Source organism: Podarcis cretensis (genome assembly GCF_951804945.1).
Source record: "Podarcis cretensis genome assembly, chromosome: 15".
In the NCBI taxonomy this organism is placed as follows: domain Eukaryota; kingdom Metazoa; phylum Chordata; class Lepidosauria; order Squamata; family Lacertidae; genus Podarcis; species Podarcis cretensis.
In genome coordinates, this window is record NC_137185.1 from 17,464,181 (window position 1) to 17,481,634 (window position 17,454).

General features: G+C 41.6%; 1 protein-coding gene across 8 annotated transcripts in view; it reads right to left on the bottom strand.

Annotated features, from left to right (window-relative positions):
- Positions 1-17,454, bottom strand: part of ARHGAP32 (Rho GTPase activating protein 32) — a 201,818-nt gene that overhangs the window by 21,010 nt on the left and 163,354 nt on the right. For all 8 annotated transcript variants that reach the window (XM_079954470.1, XM_079954476.1, XM_079954471.1 and 5 more), the window contains 2 exons: positions 10,679-10,828; positions 22-124 (listed from right to left, as the gene is read on the bottom strand). In XM_079954470.1, the coding sequence (XP_079810596.1) occupies positions 22-124; positions 10,679-10,828 (253 nt within the window). The remainder of the gene's footprint in view (positions 1-21; positions 125-10,678; positions 10,829-17,454) is intronic.

Sequence of the window (17,454 nt, forward strand, 5' to 3'; positions counted from 1 at the left end):
CAACACACACAAAATTCATACCGTAGTTTCTGGATATTCGATGCAATCCCAGATAGACGGTATATTCCATCCACAATGCCATGCTTTTCAATGAATTCAGTGCAACTCTTGAGAACCTGAGGGACTTAAAAGCAAAAAGCAACAGTGTTGGTTGACCATTAGATACTCTTAGCATCACGTTCCCAGATTCTTCCTGGATACACAGATAGAAAGAAGCCCTTCGAGAAACTACACAGGTAAGAGATTTCTTAAATATCTTTTAAGTACAGCTAGTTCAGCGGGTGCTTCTGTTTTCTGTTAAGGCCAGACTGAAACCCAAATCACTGCAATGTGTGGCTTCAGATAATGAAATACATGTTGTTCCTGTTTGCACAAAGTCTAAAGCAGCTGTCACCAAGCCAGCCAGCTTCAGCTGTATGCTTTCTCATGCCTCCAGCACTGAAGGCAGCAGTAGGACAGGTTCAGCTAAGCTACCACAGAACCAACTGGGCTACCCCGCTCCCTCCAAATCCTGACGTTTTGTAACTTGGGGTAGTTGTGACTGGTGGACTGCTTGTGGCAGCAGTGCTGGCTAGATGCATGTGTTTAACTTGAATCGCAAGTCTTTGAGGTATCTGCCTTCCATTTGTTTGGGGTTCAATATGGTGGATTTAGTAATAGCCCTTTGGATTAGATTCAGGTTCTGAGATTCCCATTTGTTAGCAAATATTTTTTAAATGCTGCATATGTGTGCAGTACACATGACATTTGACATATTGACTCTATGGCTGGGTTCATTTGCTTGGTTATCTGTTCTACGTTCAGTGTTGGAAGTTTCTTGTGCCTGGGACACAATTGTGTCAGGAAGCCCAATATCCTGCACAGGTGATGTTGCTTGATGGCAGGACCTTGCAAGTACATGCAACAGATGTGCACCTTTAGAGAATTTTCTGCCACTCATGCCACCACAATGATGCCCACCACACCTGCCATGTTGTATCCTTTCAGTGCATTTGGGAGGCACAGTGTGAGGTCAGGAACTCCACCTCACCCTTTGGAAGAGCGGCAGTTTCATGATGATCACAAAGTTCAGCCAAAATGTTTGTACCCTTGGCACCATCCCCAAGCTACCATGTTCTGTTTCCTGATCTGCCATTTTAAACTGGATTGATCCTTCAAATCACAATTTTTCAATGGCATTGACCAGATTGGGCCATAGGTTTTTGGTTCAAAGGCGGGGAGCTCTATTATAAAAGTCTACCCTACTGCTGACTAATAAACACTAACAGCAAATTCCACCTTAAATTTAGTTTAACTTTAACTTTATAGACTTGTATGTCTGCAACAGAATGGAAAAAACAAGGTAAATCACATCTACAAATTGCAAAACAGTATGTGCAGTTAATCTGTAACTGAAAAACTAGAACACAGATTAGGATCAATTGCAAGACAGGTACTATTAGACACACATTAACATTCCATCCAATATACCAACCCTGCTGGCTATTCTGCACAATCGGTTTCCTGCTCTATATCCCTATCCTCCATGTAGGATGAAATCAGATTCTCCAGTCAAAACATCAGCATCTTTTAAGCATGTGTTGTTTTGGTTAAAAAATTACCACTCCACAGACACTCAACTCCCCCCCCCCCCCATGCCATTCCCAGGGAAGTTTGCTTATTATTAAGGGATTCATAGGAGTTGGGGCAACATCACGGAAAAAACTACCAAAGTTATTTTTAGTTTTACAGTATAAACCTTGCTTTTCATCATACTTCTAAACTATAACATCTCCTTTCTAATTTCTAAATCTAGTCCTTGTCTCTGACACTTTGAATTTAAGATCCTCATATCTTCAATTCCTGCTGGATTCACACTATAACCCAAGTAATAGACCATAGTAAGGTCTGACATAAAATAGAGATAGGATAGGATAGGAAACAGTTTGGAGTTATAAGACTGACCAACATATTAGGAGATGAATTAAAGGACTGAACACAAATACAAAGAATAATCAACACTTTCCCTTTTCTGTTTAGCTCCTATAATTCTCCTTTAACAGGAGGCTGAGGCACTGTACAAAAAATGAAGCCACACATTGTACAAGTTTCCTCCTGGTCCCTGGCATTGCCAAGAACACCTGCCTGCGCTGCCTAATTGAAGCACCTTGTCACAGAGAACGACCTCAGCAGGCGTCCAGGCCTCTTGCCCCCCAGGGTTTCCTAGCCTTATAAACAAACAGCATGGTAGTGCTGTATTTGTCATAATTAAATTTCAGGAGCACCCTACTGTGACATTTAACATCAAGCCAAAGCAGAAAACAGAAAGGAGACAGGGTGATGGGGTGCAGTCACTGCAATATGTTCAATTCACTGGCTCATTCCCCATGCAAGAATGGGAATTAACATTGAACTGACAATGGATACAACAGCCTCATTTGCCCTCCAGGTACCACTAGTTGACAGCTAATTCTTTAGTTTAATTGTCACAATGGATAAGAGGACCTTGTCAACATTCAGCTGTGCCAGAAATGGCCAACTCCAAAATTCTTCAAAACAGGTTTGTCCCAATCATGTTTTAACTGGGTTGTATTGGGCTCCCTAACAGAAATTAAGATACCCACAAATATGCTTGACTGATGCTTATGACTAAGTAGGCTTTTGTTCATTTAAGTCTCCCTACTTTTCTTGTTTTCTGTTTGGGTTCTCTCTCCCCCCTGCCCATCTCTAAGAAGGATGATCAGGCATGATCAGTTTAATTACTTGTGAGAATCCATAGACTCAAAGTCCAATCCTGGACTGACAAATGTAACTGCACATATTACAAACTTATATAACAGTGTATGTGTAAAGATGTTGCTCTTTAAACCCAAGTACAGTGGTACCTTGGGTTACAAACTTAATTCGTTCCGGAGGTCCGTTCTTAACCCGAAACCGTTCTTAACCTGAGCCGCGCTTTCACTAATGGGGTCTCCCGCTGCTGCCACGCCGCCGGCACACGATTTCCGTTCTCATCCTGGGGCAAAGTTCGCAACCCAAGGTACTACTTCTGGATTAGCGGAGTTTGTAACCTGAAGTGTTTGTAACCCGAAGCGTTTGTAACCCAGGGTACCACTGTAATGCCCTTTGGCACTGATCTCTCCATCTAAGTTTGTCTGACCCAGTGAGCTCCCAAGTGAGGTATCTATCATACATCCTTTGCTTTGTACCGAAGGATGAGGCAATCTTTGCAAGAGGCTTCCTTGTTCAGTTAACTACAACCGTACCTTGGAAGTCAAATGGAATCCATTCCAGAAATCCATTTGACTTCCAAAATGTTCAGAAACCATATTGTGGCTTCTGATTAGCTGAGAAAGCTCCTGCAGCCAATCAGAAGCTGTGGAAGTCCCGTCGGACGTTCGGGTTCCAAAAGAACGTTTGCAAACTGAAACAATCACTTCTGGGTTTGCAGTGTTTGGGAGCCAAAACGTCCAAGTTCCAGAGCGTTCGACAACCAAGATACGACTGTATAGGGAAGTATTTTTTGTCTACATGAAGCTTCCAAATGGGCCATGTGTCCAAACCAACAAAGTATGAGAATGAGGGTTGTATTCAATGAAGCGCTAAGAGATTGTTCCATAAGTGCAACAATTTCTGCTTCCTGGTTTTCTGGTCTCCCCTTTCCACCCCCTCTCCCACTTGCTGTTCTGGGGGTTCTGTCTACCCTCTGGTACAGAGTTGGGGAATGTGGGGGGGGGGGGAGTCCTATTGCAATAATGGAAAATATTGTTCTGGCTTCTTCTGGTGTAACAATTTAATTGAACGCTCCCCCCAAAATTCATGCTCTTGATTGCAATCATACAATTGTGGAGTTGGAAGGGACCACGGGGTCATCTAGTCCAACCAAACTTTCCAAAAGACCCGATTTTAATCTATTTGCTTATTAATAGGGCTTATTTCTCTTCAGCACAACCCTTAAGGTAACTTTCAGAACTCAAAAACACAATACAATATCCTTGATTTTAAATGGCATGTAGAGAACATGGAAGCCTTCCAGCAGATTAAGATGGCAAAGATGTAAGACAAAGGAAGGGCAAAAGCATGATCACTTTTAATCTGTTGTTTTGTGTTTCCTTTTACATTCCAATAAATGGGGGAGAGCTGCCAGATATCATGTCATGTCGTGATCTTATCCTGGTCTTATCATGATACCCAGGTAACAGAAAGTCTATATTAGATCACTATGCTGATAGCCTGATGCTGACAGAATGACATCTGTAGTCTTCTGACTGATTACAAAGCATAAGCATTTTTGTTACATACACAGAAATACATGGAAGCGCAATTAACAGAGCTCAAATCAAGCCAGAGGCCTGGATTACTATTTTCAGTTCTTCGGTTTCTAGGCAACATGCCATCAGTGTTTCCCAGATACATCCCTGTCTGCAGAAACCTTAATAAAATTAAACATGGTGAGCCTGTGGGATGCTGAGTACCACAAACATCTCCTGCAGAGAGATAAAGCAATCCGTTTGTGTTTTCTTTCTGATGCCAAAATGACTGTTCCTATTTCTAGAAATAGAAGTGGAAATTAAGGAATAAAGAAGAATTAAGGAGACAACAGTCCTCTCCATTAAGCTGCAAGAGGAATGTAATGTCTAAGCATCAAAAATATCCCTGGAGGTTTCAGAGATTTTGCTTCATTTCACCACATTGTGGAACTTGAGTGTGAAATGGGCCCTGGGCCCTGGATGTAAATAGCGTCAAGTGTGGATAAGGACTGTGTGGCACCCTCCAAGCTCTGGCCAAAGGAGGAAACACCAGGAAGGCAATGAACAATCCTAAGTGGGCCATGTGGCTTGGCACTTTCCAATAAAACATTCATTTCAGTTGTTCCCTGGTCTGAAAAAGCTGAAATTGTGGTGACAGGTCACTTTTTACTTCACCCAACAGCTCCACTGCTTTGCAAGCACAAGTGAAAGGGATTGCCACAACCCAGCTACAGCTCCACTAGGTTTGGCCCAATGCACTGAGCTTGCAATGGAGATGAGAACAACCCAGTTAACCCACGGCCATGTCTACTTCCTGAAGGTCAACCCAAGGGGATAATAAGCTTCTATTAGATACTGCAATCACTGTTTGTGGGGCTTCCCTTGTGCTTGATCCAGAAGCTGCAGTTAGTGCAGAATGCTGCAGCATCATTGTTGAAAGGAGTGAGGCCTTGTCAGCATATCACACCTGTGCTCAGAGAGCTGCATTGACTACTACTGCTACAAGTTCAAGGTGTTACTTACTATTAGTTTATAAAGCCTTTAACAACTTAGAACCAGTTTACCTAAATGATCACCTTACCCTGCATGTGCCCACTTCACTGCTCTGATCAGTGGATCAGACACTACTACAGGTGCCACATAATACCCATTCCACATTTGTAAGAAATCCATTGTTTAATGTAGCAGCAACTACACTTTGGAACTCCCTGCCTATTGATATCAAGCAGGAGCCTTCCCTGTATTCTTTTTGGCACTTGCTGGAAACATTCTTGTTTAGGCAAGCCTATCCAGATGCTTAGAAAGCTGGTGTGAATTTTATTCTGTTTTGGTATTTTATCTTTTTGTATGTTTTAAAGTATTTCTTGTATTTTTTCTTGTTTTATCTTTTTGTAAATGGCTTTGAGGTTTTTTTATTTTAGGTTTTTCACAATCAGTTCACAATTTTTATGAAATAAATAAATAATTTTAACTGCATAGCTGCTGCCTAGGAACATGTTCCAAATAGCAAACTAGCTGCTCACACTGAATATTTCAGTTTACTCAGATCAGATTCCCTCCTCTGCTTTTGAGACTGATATGCCTCTTGCATTTTAAGAGTCCAGGGGTTCTCAGTCTATTGCTGGAATAAGAATTATTTGTTCAGCCTGGGAGACCAAGGCTGCCCACCAAGTTCTGCTGAAACAGTATCATTTTCACAATGTCCAAGCCAGGGCCATTTGGCCAGTTAATGGACCATGCCATACTGAAATGCTGCCACTCAGCTGAATTCCATGCACTGGCATAAAGTTAAATCATCACTAGAAAACTGGAACAATCACTGTAAAGCAAAGTGTAGTAATACATTTTGAATCTAAGTCCATGTAAAAAAAGAAAAAGGCAGAATTGTGGATAGCCAGAAACGCTGCTCTTGAGTAAAAGGACTTAAAATAGTCAACTTTATTTGGACTGTGCTCTGTACTTAACCTGTATTTTCACATAAAGCTGATGAATATCACAGCCGCTTCTATTTTATCACTCAGGTATTGCATTTAAATATCATCCCATTCTTTCTATTAGTTCCCAGACTTAACCAGTTTAATTTCAGAAGCTTGATATTAAAAGTGCTTATGTGAATAAAACTGCCTATATCATCTTCAGGGAATGTTATGTTTAAATTCTACGCTGTTCCAAAATGTCACCTCCAGCTGGTGTTTCATGAACATCCTGCCATCCTAGTGTAGATGACACTATCTATGCTGTTGTCTTATAAGTATTGATTCGTATTCATTCGCTGTAATGAACTTCACAGTAAGCAGTAGTAAAAAGCATTCCCAAAGCAGTAGCATCTCAAGAAAACCCAATGCTATAATGAACATATACTTTAGGACAAAATTTAAGAATTTGGACATCATAGCTCCTCGCTGTATTTTTTTTTTTAAAAAAAGTTTGGAATGCTGGATCCTGTATTCAGGCTCAGGAAAGAGCCAAAAAGAATTAAAACTCAAGGTACAAGTAAATATACAACAACTAGAGCTGGACTGAAATCTGTCAGATTAATTTCATAGTAAATTAGGTAAGAATTTTGAAGGCAAGAAAAGCAGTTTTAGGGCAGTCGCCCTGCATAGTTATTAACACCATGAGAATGGTGGCTTCAGTTTACCAAAATCTAGGACACTTAAAAATGGGCACATTACCATTCAAGTGATTTCAAATGGTTTTAGATCATCTTTAACCTGCTCTAGACCTTACTCCATGCTGCTGCTTCAGTTTCTACCAGAACAAAATCTAAGAGGTTTATTGCTTAATAGAGATTGGCCCACCCCTTTTAGAATTAAAATGCACACTGTTTTAAAAGAAGAACGGTCTAGGTAACTGTAACAATCGCTGGCAAGAGCAACATTATGGATTCCATGCCATTATATCTTGTAAGAGAAAAGACTGAAATGAGTTTGTAAAATCCAAAATGACTCAGTGAATTACCACTATGCCATGTATGTTTAAGGCTTCTAAATTGTAACAGAAATAATATTAGTATAAGTAAAATCCATTCAAAGACTGGAATGCTTTGTAAATTCAGACTGTATATCTTTTGAAGACAAGCCTTTAACATTGCTTAAATCTTCCTAATACATTGCTTAAATTTACCTTATCACAACTGCATGCATATGGGCTTTGAACCACATAATGCCTTCCTTTCACAGAATAAAGAATTACCCAATTAATAGTTTTCTTTTGGGTCATTAACAACACACTTTTCCATATGCTGTGAAGCTGATTTTGCAGTTGTTTTACATAAATAGGGGGAAAGGGGCATAAGCAGGTAAATGTTTAAAGTAAATTAAAGAACAAGAGTCTCCTGTCAAGCCTTTTGTCCTCTGTGCTTACTAAAAACATATATCAACAATTCCTATTAATTTCAGAATAGAAAAGAAAGCATCACATCTAATTCCCAATGGGAGCCAATGAACATGCACAGAGATGATGCAATACAGAATTATTATCGCAACACAAAGCAGTAAACAATGAAGCTGCTTTCCATTTGTAGGTGATGCTTAAAGATTCTCACCAGTTTCTTTTGGGCAAAGCGCTGTTTAACTAGGCCAATGGAGGCAGTAATTCTGAGGTGAGCTGCTGCCAACACCAGCTACCAACAAGGGGAAAGTAAAGAGACCCCAACCTAGTCAGGGGCTACAATATGCTAACAGAGGTTGCACACTATAAAACCACCAAGCATGGCAGGTGGCAGCAAAGCAGAACAAATTGGTAACCCCAGCTGAATGACGAACCACTACTCCTCAAGGAGTCTTGGTTTGTTTCCAAGTGTTTATTCAGCACAGGGTAGGGAAATGATGTTCAAAGCTAAAGAAACCAAAATACTGCAACTATTTCAAATAAATATTGATCAATATGATTCAAGGAAACAACTAATGCCCAGCTTAATCACAAAGTTGTTAGGATGGAAAGCAAAGCTGGTATTTAATAACCCAAGTCTACTGAAGTTCTTGTTCTCCCTACATAATTTCCAGCCTGAGACAAAATTACATAAAGACTGTGCCACAGGTATTTCATGGCATCCTTGTAGATTCCACCCACATTTGATATGTTACAGCCTAAGTTTCCCAGCCAGTGGCATGTCGTGCTATACTGCAATGATCCTGCGCTTATGTGAAGACGCTGCACTTTTGACACGACCATTCCCAGAGCGGCCTGCCTCCCCAAACAGCCACATCCAAACATGTTGCCTCAGTTACTTTAAGCTGTTTGCTCTGTGATGGTGATGTTTTAGGCAATCTGGACAGCATTTGAATCCAATCCGTTGACTGCCTATCTTGATCTAGGTGGCACTTTTAACTCCACAATTATTTGTTACAATGCTACGTGCAGAGTGGGTAGAAAGGAAAAGTGGAGCTGCGTCTTTCTGTTTGGCTATAGCTACCTAAATAGTTTGGGCAGCCAAATCTCCATTTACATGGCATTTCACAGAATGACAGAGAGGCAGCTACCAAGCCACCATGGTGCAGTTTAGAAGATAATCTCTGCAATCCTTCTTACTACAGTATTCAAGTCTTCAATAATCCATTAAAGTGAAAATAACTGTTACGGACAGGGTATGAGAGTAATATACAGGAGCTCTCTCAGAAGATGCAATAGCCTGGCCTGAAATTTTGCCCATGGTGTCCTAAAATCCAGTTCCCTCTCACTTTTGCAGAGTTCTGAATTGACTCATTTTCTTCCTCTACAAATGAAGCTCCAAAATTCAAGTAATAATTCACAAGGGCGCTTTCAGAAAAGCACATTTGTCATGCTGCATTTCATTTGCTCCTAGGATCATCCAGTCTCACTACCAATCCTAGAACATTGCCGGTCTGTGCATGCTTTCTCCTAGAGTTGCTTGGGTTTCCTGGGGTTATATAATCAATGCTGACATTACAACATTGCCCCCATGCCCACCCAAATCAATTTGATACATGTGAACTATCATCTTTCCAATAGAAACTCTAGGAAACATATGACTCATGTCCTGGATTCTGACACAGTTTCAAGGGAAAAAACAAAGTGCAAAATTTATGCAATGCTACAAACTGCCCTGCCATTTAAAGTTCAGCAAAAAATATCTTGGCAAATTTTAGTGCCTGTCATGGTGTAGGTCTTCATCCAATTAAGCACTTGAAACACAAACTGAAATGCAAGCAGGTAATGAGTTACAAGAAAAGCCCAAGGAACTGCAAATACACTGCAAAGCTCCCAGGGGTATGAGATCACCAAGCAGCAATGTAACATGCTAATTGTATAAGTATTGACACAAATATTATTAATACTCAGGACTGAGGCAAAGCACATGTTTCAATGGATGATATAATCTTTAACTGGGTGATTTTACACTGAAGTGCTTAGCTTCTGAAAGGAAGAAGCCATAAAGAACAGAAGCACCATCAGGACACTACAGAAAACACCCAAGAAGCAGCAATACACAATGCTTCTCCTGAACCTTTCTCTGCAGGCTGAAGTCAGTATAACTAGAGCAGTACACACTCAAATGAATGTTTTGAAAATGTTTGGACTGTTAACAGACCAAGTGTGGATTATTAACAGATTGTCCAGTCTCAGGCAGAACTGACATCTATCAATTTCATTACAGACTATAGTACTTCAATATGCTCCTGGATTTATAAGAGAGGTGCAATGAATTATGTGTTTACCCGCCTGGGATAATCAAGAGTTATCCCAAGGCAAGTTGCTAAGTGAAGAACTTCACATGCTTCTTCCCAAAGTCTACTCCAGGAAGGAAGGATTCTGCCACAGTACAGCAGTTTGGATCAGATAACCTTTTGGTCCATGTTGAGCCTTTAATTCTAGCTGTCTGTGGCTCTAGTCTTCTTATCCATTCAAATGTCAAAGTACAGCTACAGCAAACTCAGATTTTTGCCCCTTTGCCGTCACCTCTTAAGCAAAAGTTGGAAGATATAACAAGATGGACTTTGATGTGTGATGTCATTCAGTTGCCCAGATTATTATTTATTCCAAATATTTTTCTTGAAAAATTAAAACAGCAATAACAATGCATCAGGGAGACGACATTTTATCCTTGGCTACCGTTCAGATGCCCTTAACTCCTGGGAAAAATGATTGGCCTGATTCTTTCTTAAATCATCATCATGAAGACAACCTGCTTCTGTGAATAATCTCTGACTGATGTCAAAATAATAAATTCACTCTCATATACTCTATGTAACACATCAAACTGTGATATTACAGAAGAGCTGGGTGCCAAGGCAGGAGTAATATTATGTCTTAACTGCATGGAAATCTTGGACTGCACTTTCTTAAGAAGAGTGAAGAGGTAGATGCTATAGGTGGAGCATTGTAATGGCTCAAAGAAAAGTAATGCTGGTCAGATCCAAATTGTTCTTTTAGAATTTGCATTGTAGGACACTCTTGAGCCAAAGCATAACATTTTCCTTACTTACCATCATGACCAGAGTTGAGAAGATGTTCTCCAAGGTCGCAGCCAAATACCCTCTCTTTTAAGATCCCACGTTGCTTCAGTTTCTGTTTTGTTGGCCGAGACTTCATGAATGTGCGCAGGAAAGTAATAAGCTTGCCGTGTTTCTTTGACACTGTAAAATTGAAGGGAAAATCTCATTTTGTGGCCAGATAGACAGGAAGGAAGATGTATAATACATTATTTCACTGAACCACAGTTCGTTCTTTTCAAAATCAACCCCTATTACTACCATGCACATATCTGATCAGTTTCTGCAACAGCCTCCTCCCTCTTCCCTTATATAAGTGATTCAGGGAAATCAAAATCTGTAATGGAAGACAGAGTTAAGGTATAGTAGGACAATAGTTTTAATTGTTATGCTCTCCCCATCTCAGCAGTCTGCTTGTGCTTGGTATTTCGTAGCTTTCAGTCTAGTGGGGAGAAGAGGAAAGGAAGGAATGGGTAATGCAGCCCATATGTTTCCTTATGGTTTCATTTCCCGCCATGCTTGCAGGGCTAATCCTTTCATGTCAATTGCTTATGAACAGATCAGTGGTGGGACCCTGACAGGTGAGAAAAGGGAACAAGCATTTCAGAGAGGAAGGAAACTCACTCCTGTACCCTGTGCCCTGCCATAGCATAGTTCTCTGGCCAGTCTAGTCACTGCCAAGTGTTGGTCTGCCTTTACACATGTTTTATACATGTTTTCTTTATACATGTTTTAAATGTTGCTAAGCAGGATGTCACATCAGCTAAGTAAGAACTCTAAACTTGAGACTGGAGGTAAGAGCACAACATCTAGCCAGGGCCCCAAATTAGCATTACAAAAGGCACATTAATAGGGGGGATACAAACTCCATGTTCATATGGCCAGGCAAATAGCAAGTATCAAAAACAAAGAAGCATAAAACTCCCAAGTCTCTCCCACTGTAAAGACTGTGATGCTCTTCTTGACCTTTAATGTAAAAGGGAGTACAAGTTCTTAGTTGTGTTTTCCAAGTTCCATTGAATTAGAGACAATGCAATTGAGATTCATACACGTAGCAATTACCCCTTGATGAGAAGGAAATGGCCTTATGCCAAAAGGTGAATAAACTTAGCATTAATTTCAATCGGCAAAGCTGTTCCATTTTAACTTCTTCTTTGAGCTAAAAAGGAAAAGCTAAGCAGTGTCTTACAAAAGATGCCTGCTCACTCTTACTAAATTGCTTTTGTTTGCAAGCAATTCTCTAGAGACATTCTCTTCAAATAAAAGCCACAACATGAAGCCAGTTGCAACAGGACTTCCTTTATCTCCAGCCTTTTCAGTCTCAGGAAGCTATAAAGCAGTAGTACTGGCTATCAGGCCTTAAGAAAGGGGCAAGTCTACCATCTGTTTAACAGAACAGAACAGAAGAGAAGAGGAAAAAAAAGAAAAGAGAGGTTGGTGACAATCAAAGCACAGCAAGATAAAATACTCTTGTGAGGAAATAGCCATGGTTTCTTTATTTCAAGTGGCAAGATAATATATACCTGCCAGGACTCTCCAATATTAGGCAACTAACTGGGGATCCAAAACTGTTGGGTGCCGACAATTCCAAAGCAATGATACTTATATGGCAGGCCACTATAATACAGCATTTCAACATATATGCATTATGACAATACTATGAAACAATAATTTAATACAGAACAGATGAAAAGAAAAATATGCTGAAGGTTATTACAATGAGAGTATCACTCCAAAACATAAAGGTAAAGGTAAAGGTACCCCTGCCCGTACGGGCCAGTCTTGACAGACTCTGGGGTTGTGCGCCCATCTCACTTAAGAGGCCAGGGGCCAGCGCTGTCCGGAGACACTTCCGGGTCACGTGGCCAGCGTGACATTGCTGCTCTGGCGAGCCAGAGCCGCACACGGAAACGCCGTTTACCTTCCCGCTGGTAAGCGGTCCCTATTTATCTACGTGCACCCGGAGGTGCTTTCGAACTGCTAGGTTGGCAGGCGCTGGGACCGAGCAGCGGGAGCGCACCCCGCCGCAGGGATTCGAACCGCCGACCTTTCGATCGGCAAGCCCTAGGTGCTGAGGCTTTAACCCACAGCGCCACCTGCGTCCTACTCCCGAGTTCAAAACACACACTGCAGCTTTTTTTGTCAAATGCTGTTATGTTTTACAGCAGGGATTTACAGCAACCCATCACACTGGGTCCCAAGTACATCAGACCTTGGCTGCAGTCAAGGTGCTAATCGGCAACATTTTTGTGCTAGCTGGCTGACTACAAACATTACCTTTTGCCTGGGTATTTTATGAACCTGACAAAGATTAAAAGGAAAGAAACAGCGAGATACTCCCACCATCACTTCAAAAAAGCTTGAAAGCTTCTCTCTCTCCCCCCCCCCACCCCAATATATCCAGTTCCAGTTAAGTGTCTTGGTATTTGGGCTTCTCAGATTTGGCTGCTGTGTCTTCTAATCTCTTTTCAAGGGGAGCAGAGGATGATTGCCTGGTACTCCTAGGTTGCCAACCAGGAGAAATTGACTCTACTAACGGTGGTGGGCTGGAGCTTAAGTTTTCCCCACCCTGATATACTTAAATTGAAAGGGAAGATACCAAGGACTATGCCAAAACAACTAGAGTTTTGTGGCTAAACAAATTTATTATGGCATGTGTTGTTGTGGACCAGAATCCAGTTCACTAATTTTATATTTTGGTCTGAAAAGTAATATCCAAATTCATAATAGCCTCTATAGGTAATATATCCTAAAACACAGTATATATAGGCTTCTAGATAATAGCAAATACAGTAAGGGTGCAATCCAGTACTCAAGATACACTAGCTGAGGGACTGCAGTAGGAGTAGCCAATGCAATGCCCTCCAGATATTGTTGAGCTCTGTTGCTGATCACCCCTGGCTGACTTGGGCTGATGGGAATCCAACAATATCTGGAGGGAACCATGTTGGCTACCCCTGAGAAGCCCCACTACACTGGCAGAACATGATATGTTGGTGTCATGCAAGATACACCTGTGCAGCTGTGCTGATGGTGTGCCTGTTGCACCACCATGACTCTGCTGGAGTAGCATCCAAAATGAAATTGGACAGGACAAAGGAGGAGTAGACTTAAGTTGAAGTCCTATGTACCCTTAGGTCCCAAACACAGTGGAACTCTGTATCAAACACAAAGCTTGTGTAAGGAAAATTCTCCCTTTCAATTTAATAGAAAAATTAAAAGGAACAAAAGGCACTGCCTCCCATCTCTTGCCCCAAACGCCCCGCCCCATGTTGCCATGACCAAGAACTGGATTTGCCATTAGTCTGCAGCCAACCACAGCGCACCAACACTTGGATATAACTCCGCAACAAGGGAGCTGTAACTCAGACAAAAGGGTACATGGCTGAATCATTCTGGCTTAACGTCATGTACTAAGAACATACAAGAGGTCTCTGAGGAAGGAACCAGTGCACAAATCAGCCTGCCAGCTAAACACACATGGAAATAGCATTTTGCTGACACTGCTCTTCCTAGAACGCTCACAGTAGGTAGCCTGCCTCAGGTCTCCAGACACCTCTGACCACTCATCTAACATGGTGATGTTGCAATGAGGTCATGAAGATGACATGTTGTAAAGATGAGCTGGCAACCACAGATCATACAACATTCCTACAATAGGGAGGCAACAGCAGAATACTCTATGCAGGTCAGTGAAGGGAGGAGGAAATCCGGCTACAAAGTGTCTCCCATATTTCCTCCCCCAACCAGCTGCATGTGAAATCTGTGTCTTGCCTCAACTGTACTTAAACCTTCTCCGCCATCAGCTGGGAGCAGTCTTCCCCACATGCAGGTAAGTTCTCTGCCGATCAAGGCCAGGAATTCCACTTCAGCCTCTGCCACTTCTGGTCAAACATGCATGAGTGCTTTTCCCTTACTGAATCACAGTCAGGGTGCACAGAGCAGGGCAAAGGGGCATAAGAGTTCCACCACAGTCCTACACAGGAAGGTCTAAACATCTCACTGGTCACTGCAATTTCTTCCCCACTCCAGGATGGGGTGGGGAGGTTGAGCCCCAACCATGGACAGAGCACTCAAGTAGCAGCAATCATTCTTCTCTCCCTGTTCCTCACACCTATTCTGCTCCTACATCCAGGGAAGATGAGTTCCAACTTCTGACAACTGATTCTCCCTCCCTCCCTTTTGCTTTGCACAGTTATGTGCACACCACAAGGGAGACCCACCCTATGGCCAATAGCAGTGACCAAAACACACCACAAATGTTCCTCTGTAGGGTTACCACTCCTGTCAAGCTCCATATCTAACAGTTGATGCCTGTGTGCATAGAATGGGTGCATAGCCTAGAGGGGCAAATCCATCTGCCGCTCTTGCTGCCCACTATTTGATGGTCAAAGGGGCAGAAACCCTGACAAGCCCATACACGTCTATTTTACTTCCAGAACTCACTCCATCCCTGATGCTATTCAATAAGTCTCTAATTTTGCTGTTTCTTTGCTACAAGCGATTGGCAAATACGGGCCAATGGTGGGTTTTCTTCCCATAGTGGGTCATGATCCCTTTCCCCAAGGGAGATGTTTGGGTGCTGTGCTATATGTCCTCTCCTTCCTTAACACACACATCGTACTTTGTGAGAAATGTATGGCATAAGGGAAACCAAACATCTGCCTAGAGCTCCTGGCTGCTGGTCTCTTCCTGTCTGTGCCACAGTATCTTACAGCGTGGAAGGTGTTGTGGAATCGTTGTAACTGGCAGGTTGTGTGTGGGATGTGATGATACCTTCCTGCCAGCATGGGTGGACTGGGGCCTCCCATTTCTGGCCATGTAATTTCCACAACTTCATGCCATGTCATTTTTACAACAACACCATGCTGACTAGGGCGGGCGGGCACTGGTGTGTTGCCATGGGTGCTGGGAGTGTGGCTGCCACTGTTGCTCTTCTCTGATTTTTGAAGCCACATTTTCCTCCCACCTCTCCATTCTCTGGGATGGATGGACGCAGGACAGAGTGGCTGTTGTGTCAGAGTAGTGGTAGAATATGTCTCCCCTTTTGGCATTCTCAGGGGTTAAGTTCCTGTGAAAATGTATTCACACATCTTTCAAAAACATACAGCAACTAAAAGCTCCATGAAGCACATGGGGACAAGCATGCCTTTTCAATCCACTTTTAGGATCTAGTGACAATTTCACAAGAGTTCACAGATGAATAAAGTCACCTACACCATACCACTATTGATTAAAAAGGCATTTAAAACGTGTCCGTCCCTGGTTTGGACTCCTGATGGCAGTCGGATTGCTAACACAGGATTAGTAGCCTAGGAAAGAAAATCTTTCCACATGCAGAATGACCCACATTCCCAGCTCACGGCCAGCATATTGGTTGCTTTTCCTGTTAACGGGTGATTTTACCCCCCTGCTGTGAGGAAAATGTTATGCTAAGGTCAAAAACTAGAACATGTGCAACTGCAGGGATTTAAGCTGATAGTCTGTTTAGGAGCAAAGTCACAGGAGAAACAAGAAGAGGATTCAAAGTATTACTTTGTTCTAGCCTTTGCTCTAAGTGGGTGGGTGGGTGAAATTCTAGTGACTGACTTAAAGGGAAAGAGGGCCATAAATAGCTAAATATGAACAGTCAACTGTTAACCAAGGCTGTGGGTATGTTAACATTTTGTACCAGAAAAATTTGAATTTTATACTGACTGTAAGTTATTCTAATTAAGCAATTTAACTTATTTTTTATCTTTATTTATTTATTTATTTGTTTGTTTGTTTGTTTAATTTAATTTAATTTAATTTATATACCACCCTTCATCTGGAGAACTCAGGGCAGTTCACAAGATAAAAATGCAGGATAAAAGGCTAAAATAAATAGTTAAAACAAAAACAAAACAAAACAATATCCACCCCCTCCCCCAAGTTATTTGCTTCTGCTAGTTGAGGCTTAACCAGCAATGCAAGGAACTGATGTCCCATCCCATGGCCATTGCAAATTCTACCAACTCAGGTCTGGCTCCAGAGCTAAGGACTGGAAGTTTACTCTGAACACATATACAGCAAGAGAATTCAGGGTGCTGAACTGTGCGCCCAGCACAGAGAATGAGCATGTTGTAATGTACCTGTTCCTAAGCATGGTGTGAATTCTCTCACCATGAAACACATTTTGTTCTTGAGCCAGAGAATTTACACCATACACAGAAACTGTGCCCTTATAATTCCACACAGCATGTGTCAATCATGAGTGAAGCTACACGTCTGTCAACGCTGAGGTCAGCACCTGATAGAAGAACAGGATTAGCCATGTAATGCATTTTAAATCTTTTCCCTCTGTCAGATGCCCAGCTTTGTATTGATAGGCATGTGCAGTTTCAGTCATGACTAACATATAAGTGTTGACATACAGTAGACTTGCAGCTTACTCATGATTTACTTACATGATTGCAACTCTGGGCGAGTGACAGGAAACTAAATAAATAAATGGAGCGCGGAGGAGAAATGTTTGTTTACATGACAACGTATTTCACAAGAGAGTTTTCTTTGACCCATCTTAATATGCCTGTTTAATAAAAAATATAATTATGCAGTCACATATTAATACAGTAGACTTGGGAGTTATTATTTATTATTATTTATTTTAATTATTTTATTTTATTTATGCTGCCCTTAATCTGAGGATCACAGGGCAGTTTACAATATAAAAGCACAAAAATACACAACATAGCAACAAACATAAACAATATTGTGCCCTTCAACCATTTTTGGTCCAAGTAGATAAC